Source organism: Homalodisca vitripennis, chromosome 2 (genome assembly GCF_021130785.1).
Source record: "Homalodisca vitripennis isolate AUS2020 chromosome 2, UT_GWSS_2.1, whole genome shotgun sequence".
Classification (NCBI taxonomy): domain Eukaryota; kingdom Metazoa; phylum Arthropoda; class Insecta; order Hemiptera; family Cicadellidae; genus Homalodisca; species Homalodisca vitripennis.
Genome location: NC_060208.1, coordinates 171,717,812 through 171,738,990, shown reverse-complemented (window position 1 = coordinate 171,738,990; position 21,179 = coordinate 171,717,812). Strand labels below are relative to the sequence as shown.

The window sequence follows — 21,179 nt, the reverse complement described above, 5'->3', positions numbered from 1 at the left end:
GACGTGTACCCCATCAGGTACATGCGATTTTTTTAAAACTGCCGCCATGTACCCAGTCGGGTACACACCAGGCTTTTGTAAAGTGCGTTGTGCGCCTGATGAAGTACTTGTTACCATGCATGTCCTTATTGTGTATTTATTGTTTGCATATCTTGGTGGTTTGAACAATTTGGTCACATGCTTAAAAAAGTACCCCTTCAGGAACACTATTGCTTAATTTTTAAGGTAAATTAATCTTTTAGCCCCTTGGTGGACTACACAGAGATAAATTGAAAAGATATATTAAAATAATTTTTTTACAATATTGTGAAGCCTATATACTTTTCTCGTTTTACTGAAATGTTTCAAAAATACTATTTTTTTCTATTATTATTGAAAATTTGATGGCAAATTAAAGTCAGGAAATAAGCCGTCATTGTGAACATGTTAACAAATTGTTATTGATATTTTGCTATACTCAGGTGGATAAATTGGATGCATAGTAAGTTTCTATTAGTAATCCTAATTGCTGATCACTGGTTTGTCCAACTTGTTTTAGTAATTTAGTATACAATACGCTTTTAAGCTCAATGTAGTAAGAAGAAGGTTATTTTTAAAAAAGCTTGTAATTTCAGGACCCTCAGTTTATTTCGATATCTGCTAGATATAATTCCAAAGGCAACTCATACACATGTACAGAAGGTATATTAAGCATCTTTGAACTGTATTAAAAAATATTATGCGTGTTTTGCTTAATCCAAACCAATGTTTAACCCAATGTCAAAATTTGGGCATTTCAAATGTATACCTAACTACGAGCATCTGTAGTTTGAAGCACTTTTAGAAAAAAATATTAAAATGTATGAAGTTATGAGAAATATCTACAGAATATTCCATACACACAATGCACGCACACACACATTAGAACATTGTATGTAATAAAAACTATACTCTACAAGCAGTTGAGTTATTTCAGTCATTCGATTTGATACAACTACTCCAGCTGCACTCCCTGAAGTTCTAATCACTCTTCCATATATTATAAATGTACAAACAATACTACTGACACATTGTATGTAATACATAAAACATCCTTTATACTCTACAAGCAGTTGAGTAATTTCAGTCATTCGATTTGATACAACTACTCCAGCTGCACTCCCTGAAGTTCTAATCACTCTTTCATATATTATAAATGTACAAACAATACTACTGACACATTGTATGTAATACATAAAACATCCTTTATACTCTACAAGCAGTTGAGTTATTTCAGTCATTCGATTTGATACAACCACTCCAGCTGCACTCCCTGAAGTTCTAATCACTCTTTCATACAGGGGTGCTGAAAAGTCCCGGGACGGTCTAATAACTTTTGAACTAATTACAATATAAGAACCAAAATTTACATCAAGCTTTTGCTCATATAAAACTATTATTTTATGCATTTCACCATGATATCCTGCTTATGGGGGACGTCCCGCTAGGGGTTGGTGAAAATTCTTAAATAGAAGCATAGGTCGAGTCGTACATCAAATTAAAGCTCTTTTTAATTAGAAACATTTTGGCGAAAATCTGACGTAAAACAGTTGACGCATTACAAAATGGCGGACACTCAAAGATTATAAAATACAGAATTTTTCAAATGCAAACATTCTGGTTGTTAGAGCAAACTGAGACACTTAATCTTTTATTTTACTTCTTTTACTTCAAATCACTTACCAAAACAGTTATAACAAATGTTCAAAGTGTTTGCCTTCAGTTTGCTGACAATATCCCAATCGATTGTAGAACGCTGATATCGCATTGTTTAAAGCTTGGACAGGAACACCCTGAGCTTCTCTTACAATACAGTTTCTCATCTCATCCAAATTTTGAGGTTTTGTTTTAAACACTTTTCTTTGAGGCAGCCCCAAAAGAAGTAGTCTAAAGGGGACAAATCTGGAGAACGGGCAGGCCATTTTATTGTTCCCCTTCTACCAATCCACTTATGTGGAAAGACATTGTCTAAAAAATGTCTTACATGTACGCCATAATGTGGAGGGGCTCCATCTTGCTGAAACCAGATAATATTTTCAAAATTATCACCGGAAACACATTGAATTTCAGGAATTATCTGGTTTTGGAGTAATGCTAAATACACTGCAGAGTTTAAATTTCCCTCTACAAAGAATGGCCCTACCACATGCCGCCCCACAATACCGGCCCAAACATTTAACTTTTCTGGATGCTGAGTATGTGTTTGTATCATCCAATGTGGGTTTGTATCGCTCCAATAGCGGCAATTGTGGCAGTTTACTGTACCATTCAAGCAAAATGTTGACTCATCAGTAAATACAATGTTTGCTAAAAATCCCAAGTTTTCATTGATTTTATTCATCATAACTTCGCAAAACTCGATTCTACGATCAAAGTCGTCTTCGCTTAGTTCCTGCACCAATTTAGCTGTATATCCTTTGTAACTATTAGTTTTTAAAATATCTGAGACTGAATATCGACTAATTCCTTGTTGTTGTGCTATTGAGACAATCGATTCATGTGGGTTCTCAACAAAACACTGTAAAACGTCTAAAGCCTTGTCCTCATTGGTCGCGGTCTTGGGCCTTCCGGATCTAGGGAGATCTGCAATGTTTCCTGTCTGTTCAAACCGCTGTATTGTCCTTCCCACAGTAGATTTTGAAATTGGAGGTCTATTGGGAAAAGTATCATTAAACAGATGCCTTACCTCATCACATAATCTAATACGGTCACCAAACCCGCGCATCATTAATAAAGTTATTCTTTCTCTCTCGGAAAGCGCCATAGCAAAATAAACTAGCACTACTGAAACTACTTGCAAAATTAGGGCTTGAAGACTTCTAAGTGACTGAGTTGATAAAACAACTGTATCTGTCAGCTGGCAATTTCATTGTTGTCTTTTTGGTCTTGTTTGCTCCAGCTGATTACCTTCCAGATAAGGAAGGTAATAACCTTACCTGCTGATAAGGAATTTCCAGATAAACAATGCGATATTAGCGTTCTACAATCGATTGGGATATTGTCAGCAAACTGAAGGCAAACACTTTGAACATTTGTTACTGTTTTGGTAAGTGATTTGAAGTAAAAGAAATAAAATAAAAGATTAAGTGTCTCAGTTTTCTCTAACAGCCAGAATGTTTGCATTTGAAAAATTCTGTATTTTATAATCTTTGAGTGTCCGCCATTTTGTAATGCGTCAACTGTTTTACGTCAGATTTTCGCCAAAATGTTTCTAATTAAAAAGAGCTTTAATTTGATGTACGACTCGACCTATGCTTCTATTTAAGAATTTTCACCAACCCCTAGCGGGACGTCCCCCATAAGCAGGATATCATGGTGAAATGCATAAAATAATAGTTTTATATGAGCAAAAGCTTGATGTAAATTTTGGTTCTTATATTGTAATTAGTTCAAAAGTTATTAGACCGTCCCGGGACTTTTCAGCACCCCTGTATATTATAAATGTACAAACAATATACTGACACATTGTATGTAATACATAAAACATCTTTATACTCTACAAGCAGTTGAGATATTCCAGTCATTCGATTTGATACAACTACTCCAGCTGCACTCCCTGAAGTTCTAATCACTCTTTCATATATTATAAATGTACAAACAATACTACTGACACATTGTATGTAATACATAAAACATCCTTTATACTCTACAAGCAGTTGAGATATTCCAGTCATTCGATTTGATACAACTACTCCAGCTGCACTCCCTGAAGTTCTAATCACTCTTTCATATATTATAAATGTACAAACAATACTACTGACACATTGTATGTAATACATAAAACATCCTTTATACTCTACAAGCAGTTGAGATATTCCAGTCATTCGATTTGATACAACCACTCCAGCTGCACTACCTGAAGTTTCTAATCACTCTTTCATATATTATAAATGTACATGCAATACCACCATAGGCGCTAACTTATAACAATTATTTTGGGTTGCAGAACTGTAGGATCACTGGGTGGGAGTCCTGGGATGGTGCGTGCACATTATTTGGAATATAGCCTATGTGTGACTATATGCAACATACAATATCATACGTATACCTATATGCAACATACATATACCTATATGAAAAATTATCATCTCAGGCAGTAGTACTAAGTTGTTTCAAGCCCTTCCTGATAACAAAAATTGTTAAGTCATACAAAATACTTTAGACTAGTACAGTACAGAATATTAATAGGGTTCCTTTCATAGTTTAGGTGAGTTTACCAATTGAAATAATACTTAAACATAACTTTACTTTCCTTTTAGACTATTATTTTTGCTCAAATGTTTACTTTTGGCCAGATTATCTTTTTTTCAATTTTAAGTTTTGTCAACTCAAAACATTTTGTAAATTGACAAATAAACAATTTTTAATCTCAGAATGTGGTTTGGATCTCCTATGACAACATTTTATCTAAGGTAGGTTATTACAGGCTCGTTTTGAGGGTAAAAATAAAAATAATATTAACATAATTTGTAATTAACATATAAACAAAGTTGAACAAATAATAATTTTTTTATTTACATATTTATGTTTAATATGTCATATATGTAGAATATTATGATTAGACAGTTTAGTCTTTGAAGAATGTGAATGTCATCCGTCACACAGAGTTGTCTTTAATAAAATCGTTTATGATTGGTCTCAGATCCAAGTTGTCCAATACGTTCTGATGGGCATTTAGAACTGCAATATTGTTGTGTGTTCTGATGGGCATTGAGAACTGCAATATTGTTGTGTCTCTTCTACCCCATTGTTGACTTCAGGTATGATAATAGTCTACAAAGTGGTCTGAATGACCTTTCGTCTGATGCAGTCGTCACCAGAACAACTCGTAAAAGCTTCAAAGTTGCGTAGAAGTTCATGCACTGTTTCATCATCGACCATAAGTTTTCTAATACATTCATTATATTTAATGATTCATTTCTCTTTCTGGCGATGTTCTCTAACATTGGCAGATGGGGCTGCATTCCCAATATTCAAGTCATTTGCGAAGAATTCCCTCGCTTCCTCCAGTTTAATGTTATTTACACCCCTATTATTGACAGCTGAGACACACTTTTTCTCCACCAGTAATACTTTATGTAGTGCAGTAGATCGATACCTCTCATTAACACAATTTTTGATAGCGACAATTAAATCAATTTAAATTCTTTGGAAACAATCCTCCAGGATTTTGAACTCATGAGCTGTGAAGTTTATGAATCTTCTTTGGTATGAAAGCTTCTAGCAAGGTATTTCAGTCTCTTCACCACTGTCAGGCTTTATGTTTAGACAATTATCCCAGAATCTTTCAAACTCAGCACACTTTTCTTCAAAGATTTAGGGACTCTAGCTTTGATTCCACCTCTGTAACACTGATGTTGACTTCCTCTACAGGATCCATCATGTGACAAAACAGTGAAAGGAAGAAAATGTCTTGAAGTGAATCATATTGTCATGAAACCCAGAACCTTTTTAAGCGGAACCTGAATTTTCTTCTTGGGATAGCATTTATGTTTCCAAAAACATCAAAATGTTGCTATAGGTCTTTATTATTCTGAAAATGCTGCTTAATCTCATTGTCCACCTTGTTGGACAAAGTGGACGCAGATTTGTTGAATTAGGTTTATCATCATAATTTATGATTTTTAATATATTTATTTTTGTTATGATCTTATCGTATTCATCAACTCTTTTGCAAGACTCATCGTTTCGTTCATGACAGAAGTTTTCTTAAACTGTCTTCTACAGCTAAGTTTAGCGAGGGTGCAAGCACAGTCATATAAGTGACCAAAGGCTGCAAATCAGTAATTAATTTCTGCAGACCTTTGGATTCGCCACTTGTATTTGATGCCCCATCATAGCACTGACCTTGTAACTAGTCGATTGGAAGTCACAGAACAATGTCCTTTACTATTTCAAACAAAGTTATAGCTTTTGTGCTTGTGGTTTCATATAAACCAATAAAGTTCTCATTAATATCGAGATCATTACTTACAGCACAAATGCAAATCACAACTTGCTCTTTAATTGAAATGACAGTTGTTTTGTCAAGCAAAATTGCAAAGTACTCGCATTTTAAAAATTTCTTGTACAACAGTGTGCAGAACAGTGTCTGATAATAGTTGGATTATTTCATTTCGAGTGTCATGAGACAACCATTTGTAATCCTTAAGCTTAGGAATGTCATTTAGTCTCAAATCGAGTAGTTGCCGAAAGTTAGAGCTAAGCTCTTCATGTCTACGGATAGCTAGACCTTGGCAGCATAAGAACTGTAATGAAGTTAAAATAGCCATAGGACAAGAGCCTTCTTCTTATCGGTAATCATTTGTTTATTTAACTGAACTATTACACTCAGAATAGAGGAGGAGGCCAGTTTCTAGATACTTTCTTTGTGAGTTTCAGAATTTTCGTGAATTTTATACTTTTCTATGGCTTTTTTCTAGTTTTAACTGATACCTCTCAACTAAGACATGTTTGGCACTCCCTGCTTGTGCAAACGTGTCTGTAAAGTGGTCATGCTCGCTTATGCCTTGACGGATTTCTTTGAAAAAAGTACCGTTGGAATTGTTATAAAAATTTAAAAATAATTAATTACTATCTTGTAAAATTTGTATAACCTATGTAAAACAGCTGTTGCCTATCCAAATACAACATGTATACTGCTTCCATAAAAAGATAATAAATTTTTTATAAAAAATACAAAAAGGGTGGTTAGCAACTTAACGAAACATTTCTCCATGTATATTTATATAACATGTTTGTTTAAAATTATGACTACTATCAGCCACAGAAGTTTGTGACACCCTTTTGTGAACACCTTGAATATAATTATATATATACAGTATATAATACAAAGAACCAGAACGGTAAAAAATGAACAATATTAATTTCTTGTAGTTTAGTGTTTTCAATAAATGTTATAATCAAGATATTTTGTTAAAACTAATCAGCTTTTTACATATGAGTAAGAAGAAAAAGATGTTAATGCTGTTAGTTTTAAATATGTGATATAAATGTAATCAAATAAAACAATAAAAATAGCAATACTTCATTGAAGTTATTCATTTATTTACTCATGAAGTGAGACTACTATAAAATATAGAGGTTCGAATATAATAAGAACAGTCCACACAAAAATGGTGCGATGGTGGCGCATGCGTCTGAATCCCCCTCTACACCCCATGTATTAATCAGCCAATGTCATGGTCAAATTGCCAGGTAGTAAAAGGTTTATAAGCAAATAAGTTTCTGGTCATTAAGAAAACAATGTTTAAAATTCTAAGTTTTGTTGCAAAATGAGAATAAACTTTTTTTTATATTGTTCTTACAGGAAGACCTCTGTGATCCAAGGAAGATGCAGTTAGCCATGGGGATGAACACTGTGACAGCAGCAGTAAGGTGGGTGTTACTGGCTTGTGGTCTCATGATCATCTCTGGCAGATTTATCTCTCAACCTCTCCTAGAGCGAGCCAACAACGCCAAACAGCTACAGTTAATGACTGGAATCTCCCCATTTGTCTATTGGCACAGTCACTTTCTCCTGGATTTCATATTTTACCTAGTTGCCATAATCTTTGTTGTTATTGCCATCTGGATACTTGATGTTGAGCAAACTGTGACACACTCAGGAAAAATGGGTAAGTCTGAAGAAAAGTCCATACACAATTCAAATAGGAAAATAATAGCTGTCAAACATATTGTTAAAAATTCTTGTTCAGAACCAATGAATCTTTTTCTTTTTACTAAAAGGAGAGGCTGATCCCCGTTTAAGCATTGTTCTACCCATTCTCATGGGCCACTTTCCTGTTCATGTATAATCTTAATTATTAGAATAAGGAGACCCACTGCATACAAGGTCACAAGCAGGATTTGAACCTGCACTATCTCTAACTCAGATTCAAAGTCCAACGCCCTCAACTGTGCAACCACATTTACTTGCCTCTTTTCACCAAGCTTTTATTATTATTGTAAACATAATTCGTGAATAAAATGAGAAAGATATTGTAAGTAATTGTGAAATGTGAATTTAAAACTATTTGTAAACATTAAGTCATCATTGATCTTTAATTTAACTGTTTTCAGCATCATCATTGATCAGAATTTCAGAGATTTGCTATTAATCATACTTATATAACGTTATACTTAATAATCACAATTGTTCTTTAAATTTCACCTTTTATCAAAATAAGACTGATAAGATATATTTACGTTTCGTTATGACAATTTTCCAACTTTGTTTTGTTATATGTATTTTTAATTTCATTGATTGTGTATCAATCTTGTTGTGATGATTAAAATTAATCTTGTTATTTTAAGTTTTAACTAAATTATTATTGAGCTTTAACATTAAGCGTATTGTTGAGTGAACAGAAAATTATTTTTGTATTAATACTTAAGTTTCATATATTTATATATAAAGTAATTTAAGTATTAATACAATATACATACAGTATATATCAATACAATACACATTTATACAACATACAATATTGTTGATATATTTTACATATTTATGTAAGTTGAGTCTGATTTTGTCAATCACACATTAGTGTTCAAAGACAATCAAACTTCTGACTTCTAATAGTGATTACTCAATCATAGATAAATTAAAATTGTTGTTGATTATTTAATTTATCTAAGTAAATCACTGTCACTATGAGGATTATTTTATAAAATTATTTTTCTGCAAATTATTATTATTTTATAATTAATTATATTGTTTTCAGGTGTGTTGTTTTTCCTGCTAGTATTATACGGAATCAGTGGGATTCCGTTCACTTACATAATTACGTTCTTGGTCAGATCATCAGCCAAAGCTTTTTCACTCTTCTTGATATTCCAACTTTTGACTGGTAAATATTGTTGCTGTTAACACATCTGCTTCTTATTATTATTTTTTGTAACACTTTCATATTTTTCAAGACTGACTTTAATCACAGTGGTAGAGTTGGGTTACTTTTATTTAAATTTCTGAGCCACACACACCACTTTCAAGTTGCTTTCTTGCAGATAAGAAAAATATGAAAAAACTTCTTTTAAGTTCTCCATGAGAAATTACAAGCATTTTGGACAAATTTATAACCAGCTCAAAAATGGCTTAAGATGATAATATGAATCTTTTACAGTATGTATAAGACTAGCTTAAGTATATTACATTTTTTAATCCATGCATAAATAACTTTTTTAACACTTTGTGAAATAAAAAATATTATTTGCTGGTCATTGTCAAATAATATTTGTAATAATATTCATAATTAATGAGTTTTCTTGTGTGCTTTTCTAAGTTATTGTCGTTTAGGTTAATGAAAACAAATGTTTACATTATTATTAAATTGAAAGGCTAACACGTAACTTTATTAGTTTGAAAACTACTGTTGCAAACTGTTGTATATTAAATTAAATGTTTGTTGCTTTGCAGGTATAGTTGCCCCTCTCGTGATGTTGGGACTTGAATCGATTTATTCAGAAAAAAGTACACCCCGCCTGAAATTTGATTTGGCGAATGGCCTTCTATGTCTCAACCCCCTCTATGCCCTGACATCAGCTCTTGTGCGCTTGGTGAAAGTCATGATCGAGGTTAGCAATTGCAGTAAATGCTCCATCATCTGTGATTGTAAGTTCTGATGAAACCTTCAACAATAATTATTTTAAATATATATTAAAAACAATACAGTACTTTTATCTATTACACTAAACATAGTTTTATAATGCTAGGATTATGTTGTACTAGATTGAAATCAAAACCCTTAATATTTTGATTAAATATTTTAAACTTTATTTTATCCACAATTTATAACACTGTAAATTAAATCAATTTATTGAAAAATATACTGAAAGAGGTTTTCAACTTTTAAAGATATATTAAAACAATATCTTTAAAAATAATTAGCTTAGATAGAGGTATTTTATGTTTTATCTGATTTAATTAGAATGATTTCTCATTTATTTTCACGTGTATTGTTAGAGTTATTAATTGACATTCACTTTTTCCATTGGTACAAGATGTTCAAGGTTAACAATTTAAAAGTTAAATACTATTGTATTTGGCCCTTATTCTAGGTTCTGCGCATGTATGAACACGTTTAGTTTTGATGAACTATTTTTCAGTACCTTAGTAGAGTTTACCTTGATGCCATGATCAAAAGAATATGTACATTACGTAGGTCTGAGAAACCCACTCTGGGCAATAAGTGTCTATTTCCGGGCCTTGTAATCTGCGTGCAATCTAATGTATTTCCTATCTTTGCTGGATTTCTTTATATCAAGCTTTGCCCTGAAACACTCTCCCTACAACAAATGGGGATGGAGGCAATTGTCATTCTCAATGTAGGCCCCTGCCCCATTGGTGAGCTTAAATCATATAGCCCCATATATTTTATTATCTTTTCTACTAAAAACTATGGAAAATATTACAATTAGCCATGTTAGGGGTGAATTTCTTGTTAAATCAAAGGAGTAACAGAGATCTAGATCCTGAACAGTATGCCCATCAATGTGGAAAGTCCATAACTCTGGTCTTCAGTAGCTTGGTTTCCAAGATTGAAAGGTTAGTGGAGTAGGAAGTAGCTTTCTGTGTATTTCTGGATATAGAGGGTGATTTTGATAACACCTCTATAGATACAATTACGGAGAGGTGCTTAGAAAGGACACAGATTCGGCCACCCGTCATTGGGTAGCGTTGATGTTAAAAACCTAGACAATGACGAGATCTATATTTATAAACCTTAAATATTATTAAGAGTTGAACAGTAACAGGCTGAATTTAATTTATAATCATATTAATTATAAACAATAATGTTAATGATTAATTTTGTGTATAAATGATGTTGATTGTTGTAAAGACTATTACAACTCAATGAACAATATTAGTGAATAAATTGTCAGGATATGCTGACATCTAACTGCACAAGTGCAGCTGGCAATGAACAATGTGTGTGGAAGATTAGCAGCTGAAAACTACAGTTACTGTGGTTGCACTTGCTACCATAGCAACCCTCTCTCTCTTCTGTACCTGCCCATCCAGCCCCTTCATGCATGGAACTGCCTACGTCATGTTACTCGTACCACATATAAATCTAGCTGTACTGAGTAGATGATAAAAAATATCTATAATGTAGAAAAAACCTTTTTTTATCAGACTTTTTTTGTAAAATCATTACACCTTTTTGCAAACAAATCCAAATTTTCCAAACACATTGTAACTCAAATATGCAATATTCATAAAAGAAGAATTCAATGTACCCTTCTCCATCATTTATGAGACAATTGGTTTGTCCCGGAAATAGAATACGCCACACGATACAAGGGAGTTGGCACAAAATGGTTTGGGTGGGCAGAATAATCAGAGAAATTTATTTTTCTATCTGACCTATTTGACTTACTAGTAATTCCTTAGAAGGTTATTTATGTAATTGTTTTGTAATTCTAAGCTATTCCAAATTTTACTAATTTAAAAATAACATAAACCAAACTAAATTTGTTACAGCTTCTGCGTTGTTTGAGGGACATTCTGTTTGGAATATTCTGGAGTATGTGATCTTTCTAATGACGGAGTGGATTCTGTATTGGTTTATAATATTCATGATTGACTTTGGACTGTTGGAGCTGTTTTGGTCCAACGTCAGAAGTAAGTTGATTGGTCCGATGTTCAAGTACACTGTTGTAGATGATGATGATGTAGCAGAAGAGAAACAGAAGGCAAGAAATTTTATGCTCAATAATGGTAAGTATCTCAGTTAAATATAAAACAATATATTAAAAAAAAAAAAAAAAAAAAAAAAAAAAAAAAAAAAAAAAAAAAAAAAACTTTATGCTACCCGTCCTCAGAGGCCACTGGTGTGTGCGAGGATCTTATCAAACAGAATAAGGGGGAGAGTCGATACAGTACAAGGTCGAAGGTACTGATAAAAAGTGCAACGGCCACAGACAGGATTTGAACCTGCGCTATCTCTAACTCAGACTCAAAGTCCAACGTCTTAGACCACTCGGCCATCGGCACTCCCAAACAGTTGTATAATAGTTTATAGCAAACAAAACCCTAAACCTTTCAATATAATACAGATAAAGGTTAAGGTGGATTACAGTTGTAGTCTTAGAAGAGGTCTAGATTTGTTGTTTATTAATTTTCAGGTACTGAATTACATGGTTTCTTTGTAGTCTCCATTCTGTGGCACCACCTAGTCTTTGGTGATGTCCAGTCATTATAAGACTTCAGCAACCCCTATTCTGGGGACCTTTTTGGTCTGGAATCTTCTTTTCTCATCGACAGAGACACAAAAGAGTTCCTCGTTTCTAGGTTCTGTAGATTTTTGAAATCCATATCCTATAAACTATTTACCCCTGACCCACAGAATTGCTTTTATATACTTCTCTGGCCTCTGAAAAGATGTGCCTCTGTGAGGCCTTTACCTCTTGGAACAATTAAGAAGCTTTAGGTGAAAAGAACTTTTATGAGCCCCCTATCTCTGCCTTCACTTAAGGTTTGTGAGCTTTTGGCACCAAGAAGCCTCCAGTACTTTGACTGATTATTGGCTATGCTAGGCTTCTGAAGATTCAAGTTTTCAGGACCCTGGCTTCTAGAGTAATATTATAAAAATATCCAAATCTTACAAGGCACTATTACTCCATTTAACCACTTGAAGTCTCCGTTGGTCTCTAGCTACCGCAATCACCTGATCTTTGGAAGCCTCTGATTCCTGAAAAGTCTCTCTAGGAAGTCTAGCTATCTATGAGATCCCATTTTCTTAATCTACCAGACTTCTGAGTTAAATAATTACTTTGTGTACATTTTACAAATACTAACTATCCACCTTTTGCTGGCCAGCTCTCCCTCTTATTTTGTTTCATTAGCTCAGCTGTAATATAGAAGAAAGTATTGTGATAATATAGATTATACTTTGAGTTTCAGAGAAAATATTAGTTGTAACCTTCTGAGTGAAAATGGGTTTTTTGAAAATTTAATTGAATACAGTATGTTGTGTGTTTATGTATACTTGAACATTTCCAGTGACCTATGAATGAGCAGATAGGTTTGGTTTTAGTTGTGGTTCCTTACAATCCTTATAGTCTATTCATTTCAGTTTTAAGGTTTTTTATCCAAAAAACATAATTTTGTTTGAACATGGCTCACAGATTCTAATTAAGTTTTAGCAGTTCAGAACCCATTACATTTTGAACAAAATGGCACATACTGCATATTTGGGAAAATAACCTCTTAAAAGTTATAAAAGAATAAATTTTAATTTTTGAAAAAAAATACAATTCACACCATGTTTAAGTTAATTATGATATTGAAAATGTTTAAGGTTAAGGTGAAAATGTTATGAATCCATTCACAACAATTTTGTAACAGTTTATGTTTATATTTTTGTATCTGTAATTTTAATTTCATAATTCAGTTTTTTTTGGAATACAAATTTTTTCAATTTTACATTTAGCAAATTTGATTGAATTTCAGTTTAAAACGCCACCATGTTCCTGTAAGTATTGTCTTATTTACAGTCCACCCCGAACAGCCAGTCAGAGATGGGCCAGTGCTGAAAGTGTGTGGGCTAGGCAAGAAGTACAACCGCAATATGGTGGCTGTCCACGAAGTTAGTATTCTAGTGGAGAAGGGGCAGTGTTTTGGCTTGTTGGGGGTTAACGGAGCTGGAAAAAACCACCACTTTCAAGATGCTTACTGGCGAGGAAATACCAACCGTGGGAACAGCATCCATATTGTCTTATGATATTGTCAATAACAGATTAAAGGTAAACTATTCTGATATACCATTCAATTTATTACTGAGGCTTTTCCGTTATTCCTTTTAATAAATATGATGTAGGTATTGAAGAAAATTTTCTGATATGCAGAAAAACATTTAAGGTATTTTTGGGAACATAACTCTTCAAATAGAGCATTTAAGAAAATAATTACACTAAGAGAATGAATGTTCTTCTATCTGTAGGTCTGAAAAAATGGATAGAGTAAAGGCCGAAATCAATATAAACTTGTATGATAATTAGTATGTATTTCCAGTAATAACTGTTTCTTATCTTGGATACCTTGTTTCTTTTTATTACAATGTATATGTTAGACAAACATTGATCAGTTATTTAACTTCATAGGAGAGGGCATATTACTCTGTGCTCCCCACCTTCCCAATAATATTTGATTTTATAAAAAGCAAGTAAATGCATTATTATTTACATTTTGTCTTCAATTCTTCAATTTAATTCCTGTGAAATACAGTTTTAATTTTAACTTTTTTATATCACCATATATAGTTGTAAAACATTTTTAAGGCTTTGTGCACAAACAAGTACATTTTCAGCATTTTTCATTCTACAGCTTTAGAAGTAGACAAATTAAAGAAATGTTCTAACTGCTTCACACAAAACCTCATAATCTAATTACTCCATTTAAAATAAATAAACTATCATAACTTTAACAAAATTCTTGATTTATAAGATTTTTAAAAATCTGTAGACCAACTATTTGTACGTATAACAATATTAATACAAATTTAATTGTTTATGAAGTCCTGAGTTTCCCAGAATTGGCCACTGTCTAAGAAGAAACAATTTACAAGAGCTCAAATGTCTACTTGTTGAAGAAAATTGGTTGATCATCTTTTAAGCTGAAGATTTTGATGTAACTTCCAAAAGACTGAACTATATACACAAGAGTCATTTTTTTCTATCTCCGATCTCTCACCATGACGGCCAGACATGTGGCTGGTCACGTTATGCACAGAAATCGATTGTACATCTTTCCTGCTACATTTGTCACTGCGCCGAGTTCAAATAGCTAGTTCATGTTGCACTGCAATCACATAAACATGTGGCTGCCTCTGTTGATTCTCTCACCAAACGTAAATCGAGGAGTGTTATTTTGTTTCATTCAAAAAGAAAGGAATACTGCAGCGGAATTCTATAGATGCAGTAAAGGATTCTATAATATTGTCAATCTGGGGTTCTGCGGCTGCAAAGTTGTTTTCGATTTTCTCCATGTTCTTGCTCTTTACTGACCACTCTTCTGCGCCCATACTTGGTACTTGTCTTCTCAGAGAGCTTTAGCTTGAGACAAAGCTATGATGTGTTCCTTTTAGCTGCATAACCTTTGACTTCAACATAAATTAATTCAATGGGATTGAGTTCTAGGTGGTAGGGTGGATGTCGTAGGATGTCATGACTCTCCAGCTGAACAGTTTCATCCAAGGCGTACTAGGCATGTTGGTTTATATAGCTGCAAAAGTTTGTACAGTCCAGGTAAAATTATATCGCTGATGAATGGCATTCCGTTTTTTTGAAAGCACGCCTTCATATCTTGTTTCATACTTTTTGAAGGAGCCTTATCAATTTATTTCTTGTGATAAAGCACGTTCAACAATTCATAGTGAATTTTGTTCTAAATTCGGCAACATTTTTCCTTCATCCACTTAACAAATATATCCCTGTTCACGTTGTCGTGGTAGTCCCCACTTTGGTTGCTTACTTCCAACAGCTAAAAGCATTAGTCAGAAACCCTTTCTCTGCACCTGCATAAATTAATTATCAGTCTCCCTCCCTTGTAAATCGGAACGTGTAACCCTCTATTTGAGCCATCAAACCAGGTTTGGTTAGATACGTGAGACAATGGTATATAAGACTAATCTAAATAAATTATTGGGCGTTCTTGCTCCCCGTAATGTTTTAATGCTCTGAAATATGTTATCCTTTTCTCTTGGATTTCTGGTTTTTCAATTAATTCTCACAGCCCTGGAAGTTTATTTTTTTCCCTTAGCGCCTCCCTCAATAGTTTTACAGTTGATATCTGATGTTCTACAATGTGAAATTGTCCTCTCACTACACACTTATCGAGTCACAGTTCTATGTTGTCGGCCTTTTTTGTTTTAGTAAAACTTACCTTGCACTAACCTTCAATTTTTAAGCTCACCGTTTATTTGAGTCACAACTCGCACAACTGATACACCAGTTGCTGGAGCAGTTCTTTGACGAGTCTTTGACAACGGAATATTAACAGTTTGATGGTCTGTCTCTTCCTTCATAAATTTATAAACATTAATACAATTTCGGGAATAATTCTACCTTTGAATTTCAAATTTAACTCATCAGACATTATCAGTAAAAACAAAGCTCCAACAACCACCACACTCAGCACCGTATCTAAACAGACTGACTTTTAGCGAGTGAGATGTGTTTATTGTGTCAGTACGATTCCGAGAAAGGGGGCTGTTGTCGATGAGTTATAGGAAATGTTTTCGGGACGCAGCGTATAATGCTACCAAGTAACAAAGAATTGATTGATATAAAACCCACAATACACAAATGCCTCATTGATCATTCCCTCTACTTCATAGAAGAATTCACCCAAGGAGGTTTTGACACATAACTTTATACTCTAACATGCACTTGCATATATAGCTATGACGCTAATACTGTTCTCATTGAATTTGTAGATAAAGAACATTGACTATTGTTACCCCTTTTAATTTGCTGCACCAATTAAAAATGCCCACTGTGTGAAACTCACTACTCAGATTTGTTTTGCTATTCTTTAATTATATATTCTCTCTCTTCGCCTGAATAGTTTTAAAATCCAATATAAAATATTGTTGCCTGATAGGAATGCCCCACTCCTTTTTCTGTCAGGTAGTATGTCAAGAATTAACTAATGTTCTATTTACAATTTAATAGTTCAAAACAAAATAAATTCCTTTTAAGTAACTCATACCAAAGTTCCAAGCACCTCAGACTGGATCCACTTTATCTTCTAGTGATGTCACAAACCTGTGTTAGGTGTCACTGCTAGTGGTGATGTGAGTGACATAAGATAAGCCTTTCTTTTCTTTTATCTATCAGTAGGATTCTTGTTAATTGTAAAATATGTTACTATGCAAAAACTTTTAAAGAAAATATGTTCTTGTTGTATTTTTCACCATAATTATTTATAAAAGCAAATATTCCAGAACTTTTTTCGAATGGATTGTCAGGTTTTGCCATATTGACATTATTTATTTATTTGCCTTTTCTCTTTCAGTATTTGAAGGAGATAGGCTACTGTCCCCAGTTTGATGCCATCATCGAAGTGCTGACAGGGGAGGAAATGTTGAGATTGTATGCAGGACTAAGGGGCATATCTCTCTACAGTATGGATAGTGAAGTCAGCAACTGGATTAATATCATGGGTAAGATTATGGGTCAATTTCACAAGTCCCCAGTTAGTCTGCAAATCCCAAATGGAAAGTTAAAACTCTATCTAAGTTACATCATTTTTGTAGGGCACTTACTCATTAATTTTACACATATAATGGAAAGTATTTGGATTGGTCTTTCAAATCAAATCAAATCAAATATCCTTTATTTCCAAACAGACATATAATATGCATTGGATTGCGTCATAAATATTACAAAAATACAAGTACAGTTTATATCTATACATACAGACTATTTTATTTCCAACAAATTTACTGAGGGTGTAGAAACATTTTTCTATTAAAAAAGCCTTCAGTGTTCTCTTAAAGACCATTACATCAATTACATTCTTTAGGTCCACAGGAAGAGAAATATAAAAAATTACGGCATTATAAAAACAGTGATGTTTGAAAAAAGAGGTTGCATGGGGGGGAATATATTTAATTTGTTGCTATTTCTGAGGTAGTGTCCTGGACTGTGGAATTAGTGACTCTAAAATGCCCTGGTTTTGCTTAAAAAATACCAATGTGTGGTAAATATAGATACTTGGAAAAGTAAACAGATTGAACTTCTTAAAATGTGATTTGCAGGATTCTGATTGACGGATGCCAGCAATAGCTCTCACCGCTTTCTTCTGCAAAAGAAAGACATGGTTTGTTCTGCAATTTTCAAAAACCCCCAAATCTCAACAGCGCACATACGGGTATACGCCACAAAAAGCTGGCCAAAAGTCGAATTCACAAACTTAGCCATAGAGGTCCCTTTTGTTCTGTAATGACAATAGGGAACCCCTCTTCATACAAAAACCGGTTCATCCCCGCCGCCAACGCGCCTCCTGCACCCTCCACGTCAGTTTGGAAATCATCTGTTGTGATATTTACACGTTTGCTTTCTCGACACTCGCTATTTTTCATCACTTTTCTGTGAAATTTTACAACACTGTTGTGTTTTAGTGCTATCCTAAAAACTTCTATGGATTCTTCAGGCACAGGTATGTACTTTGTTTATAATGCATTATTGAACTATAAGAATAACTTTTTCATTCATAAAATGTAGCAGACAGTCATAAATGTTGTCGTGGTAAAAAAATTCTTATAAATTAATCTTCCGAGAGCATTTTAATTATGAGTTAAACGGAGTTAAGCTAAATGTCTTGCGTAGACATATTCTATGAACCTTTTACTTGAATTATTAAGAGAAAAACCTTCCGCCACTTTCCGCCCCTTTGTTTTATTGCAATTTAATTAAAAGAGGTTTTAATAACAAATAATTCAAATATTTTTAATTCCGTAATAAAAACAGTAGTTTTTTGTCGGCAGGTTCTAGTGCGGAGCCCTCGATGACAATACAGAGAGAGGACTTGTTCAAAATTATTAAACAGTGCAAAAGAAAAATTTGGACAAAAAACTAGACTTTCTTGAAGAAAAACTCTCAGAAATAACCAAATGCCCCAGTGATAGAATTAATTTACTCCGCGATAGTTTAAAGTCTTTTAGACATCATTTTAAGCTTAAGTGGTCTGCGGCCAGCTACAAAGAATGCCGTTTTCGGAAAGCAAATGTACAATGGCTCGAGGGATCAATATGTCTATCTGATTGGTGACACCATAAACCCGGCCGTCCTTCAAAGGAATTCCAGGAAAGTAGTGAGCGAAGCAAGAGGCGCAAAAACAGAAAATGTACGGTCAGAAGTACCTCATGAAGAGTTAACCTACGCTGCAGTAATGAGCGAAAGAGCCTCAGGCAACAAAGACCTTTCTAAGCTCATAAAACAGGCCTCATTAACCCCGACAAGAGCCACCAAATATAGAAAAATTATCAGTTCGGCTGAGAAATGTGCTAAAAGTGGCAAGCTGACCGTTAACAGAGGCACTAATTAAGTATGTGGAGGCAGATTTAACCCGTAAACAATATAATGTGATAAGAAGTGGGCAAGAAGATATATACCCGTGTTATTCCCTGCTGCAAAGAGAGAAAAAAGAATGCTATCCTAAAGATATCAGCATCTCTGAAATAAAAGCTGAAGTACGTGTTCAAAATCTTCTCGACCACACCACTCAACGTCTTTGCTTGTATCTAGAAGAAGTATTAATAACGGCAAGTGATACCGAGTTGCAGAATATGAATATTAATCACAAAATGGGGATGCGATGGCTCGAAAGCACAAGAATTCAAACAGATGTTTGAAAACAAATCCTGATTTCTGATGCCCATGTCTTCATCAGCTCATTAGTACCACTAAGACTCACGAGCAATGTGAATGGCACACACAAAAGGTTTGGTGGCAGAATCCGGCTCCTTCGTCTTCACGATTTTTTGCCGCCCAATAAGGATTCAGTTTGTGCATGAAAGCAATGAAGTGACTCGATCCGAAATAGAGCATAATTCAAAACCAAACTGAAAACCTTAAATCCTACGGAATTTGAGACCAATAACAAACCCGTAAAAGTATCACATACTCTTGTGCTCACTATGGTAGATGGCAAAGTGTGGCAATGCTGCTACTAATACAACATCAACGATGAAGTGCTACATATGCAAACAGACAAAGCAAAGAATTCAATGAGTTGAAAACTGTTTGAAGAAAGTTCCATAGATCCGAGCAACACTTAATTTGGACTATCTGTTTTGCATGCACGAATTCGATTTTTAGAAACATGCCTCCACATAGCATACAAACTGCCTCTTCAAAAATGGAGACTAAACAAGGAGGAAAAGAAAATTTCAGCTGAGAAGAAAAAAAAAGCAGATTCAGGACGCATTTCGGGATCAAATGGGCTTGCATATAGATGTGCCTAAGGCTGGATTTGGTAATACCAATGATGGTAACACATCAAGAAGGTTTTTTTGCCGATCCCATTAACTACTTCAAGAATCATAGGGATAAAACATAGAGTTTTCCTCAAGAAGCTAAAAGTGATTTTAGAAGTTCTGGCAAGTGGGTTCCCTATTGACACGGAAAAGTTTTTCTGTGTATCTTCGATCCACAGCTGAACTGATAATGTGGAGTTATATAAATGGCACCCTATGACCCCCACTCTTCATAAAATTTTATGTCACGGAGCTTTGGTCATTGAACATGCTCTCCTACCAATCGGCCAATTATCAGAGGAGGCGGCCGAATCAACGCAAACAAGCATTTCCGCTTATACAGGCAAAACTTTGCTAGAAAAATTTTCGAGAAAGGACTGCATCCAAGATGTGATGAATCACCTCCTTCTCACTTCAGACGTCTACCTCAGCTGCAGGCAGTAGAATGCTGATAAAAAAAGAAGCGGAAACCGTTCTCAGCAGAAACTTTGGCGTTTCTAAAAGCAGACGAGTTTCGAGTGTTCAGCTAGCACGAGTACTGATGAAACTAGCGAAAGTGACGGTGATGACTATTAGTAAATAAGTTACTACTTCCACTTCCTTTCGGACCTTCATACATAATTGTAATTGTATATTAATATTGTTGTATTTGTTATTTTGTGATTTATTATTAATATAGTATGTTAGATAATATATTTTGTGCCCCAAACCGGCAAATGCTTTTGTAAATAGTTCCTATTTTTGTGCCATAGGCTGTACACTAGATTTTATTTGTTGTGGCTACATATATCTATTTATTTATATTATTTGTTTAAACTATTAGACTTTAGATATTATAAAATTGTGTGTTTTTCCTCAGGGTTAGATTTTAAATTTTTTATACTTAATAAGAAGAATAGTGAATTTCAACAATGATGTTCTTCACTTTTGCATTTAGTTTATAATTTTGTTTACTTTTCGTTTGTATAAGGTTTTTTTATTATATAACTTTTTATTTTGAATAAGCTAATATTTGTAATGTATAGAGTATATTTAATTTTAGTTTACTTTGGTGATTAAAAAAATATAACAATAAATCAGACACCTATGAATTTTATATATATATATATATAATATTGGTTTTTTTATTTTTATCCCATTTTTGATTTTTTTTACTAATAATTGTTTGCATATAAATTCGAAAAATGGTATAGTAAA

The 21,179-nt window shown here is 33.8% G+C and overlaps 1 protein-coding gene across 1 annotated transcript in view; it reads left to right on the top strand.

Annotated features, from left to right (window-relative positions):
- Positions 1-21,179, top strand: part of LOC124355899 (ATP-binding cassette sub-family A member 2-like) — a 93,181-nt gene that overhangs the window by 70,637 nt on the left and 1,365 nt on the right. Inside the window, 8 exon segments of the mRNA XM_046807053.1 lie at positions 7,328-7,634; positions 8,724-8,849; positions 9,416-9,610; positions 11,483-11,719; positions 13,498-13,649; positions 13,651-13,746; positions 17,018-17,329; positions 18,126-18,163. Of these exon segments, the coding sequence (XP_046663009.1) occupies positions 7,328-7,634; positions 8,724-8,849; positions 9,416-9,610; positions 11,483-11,719; positions 13,498-13,649; positions 13,651-13,746; positions 17,018-17,329; positions 18,126-18,163 (1,463 nt within the window).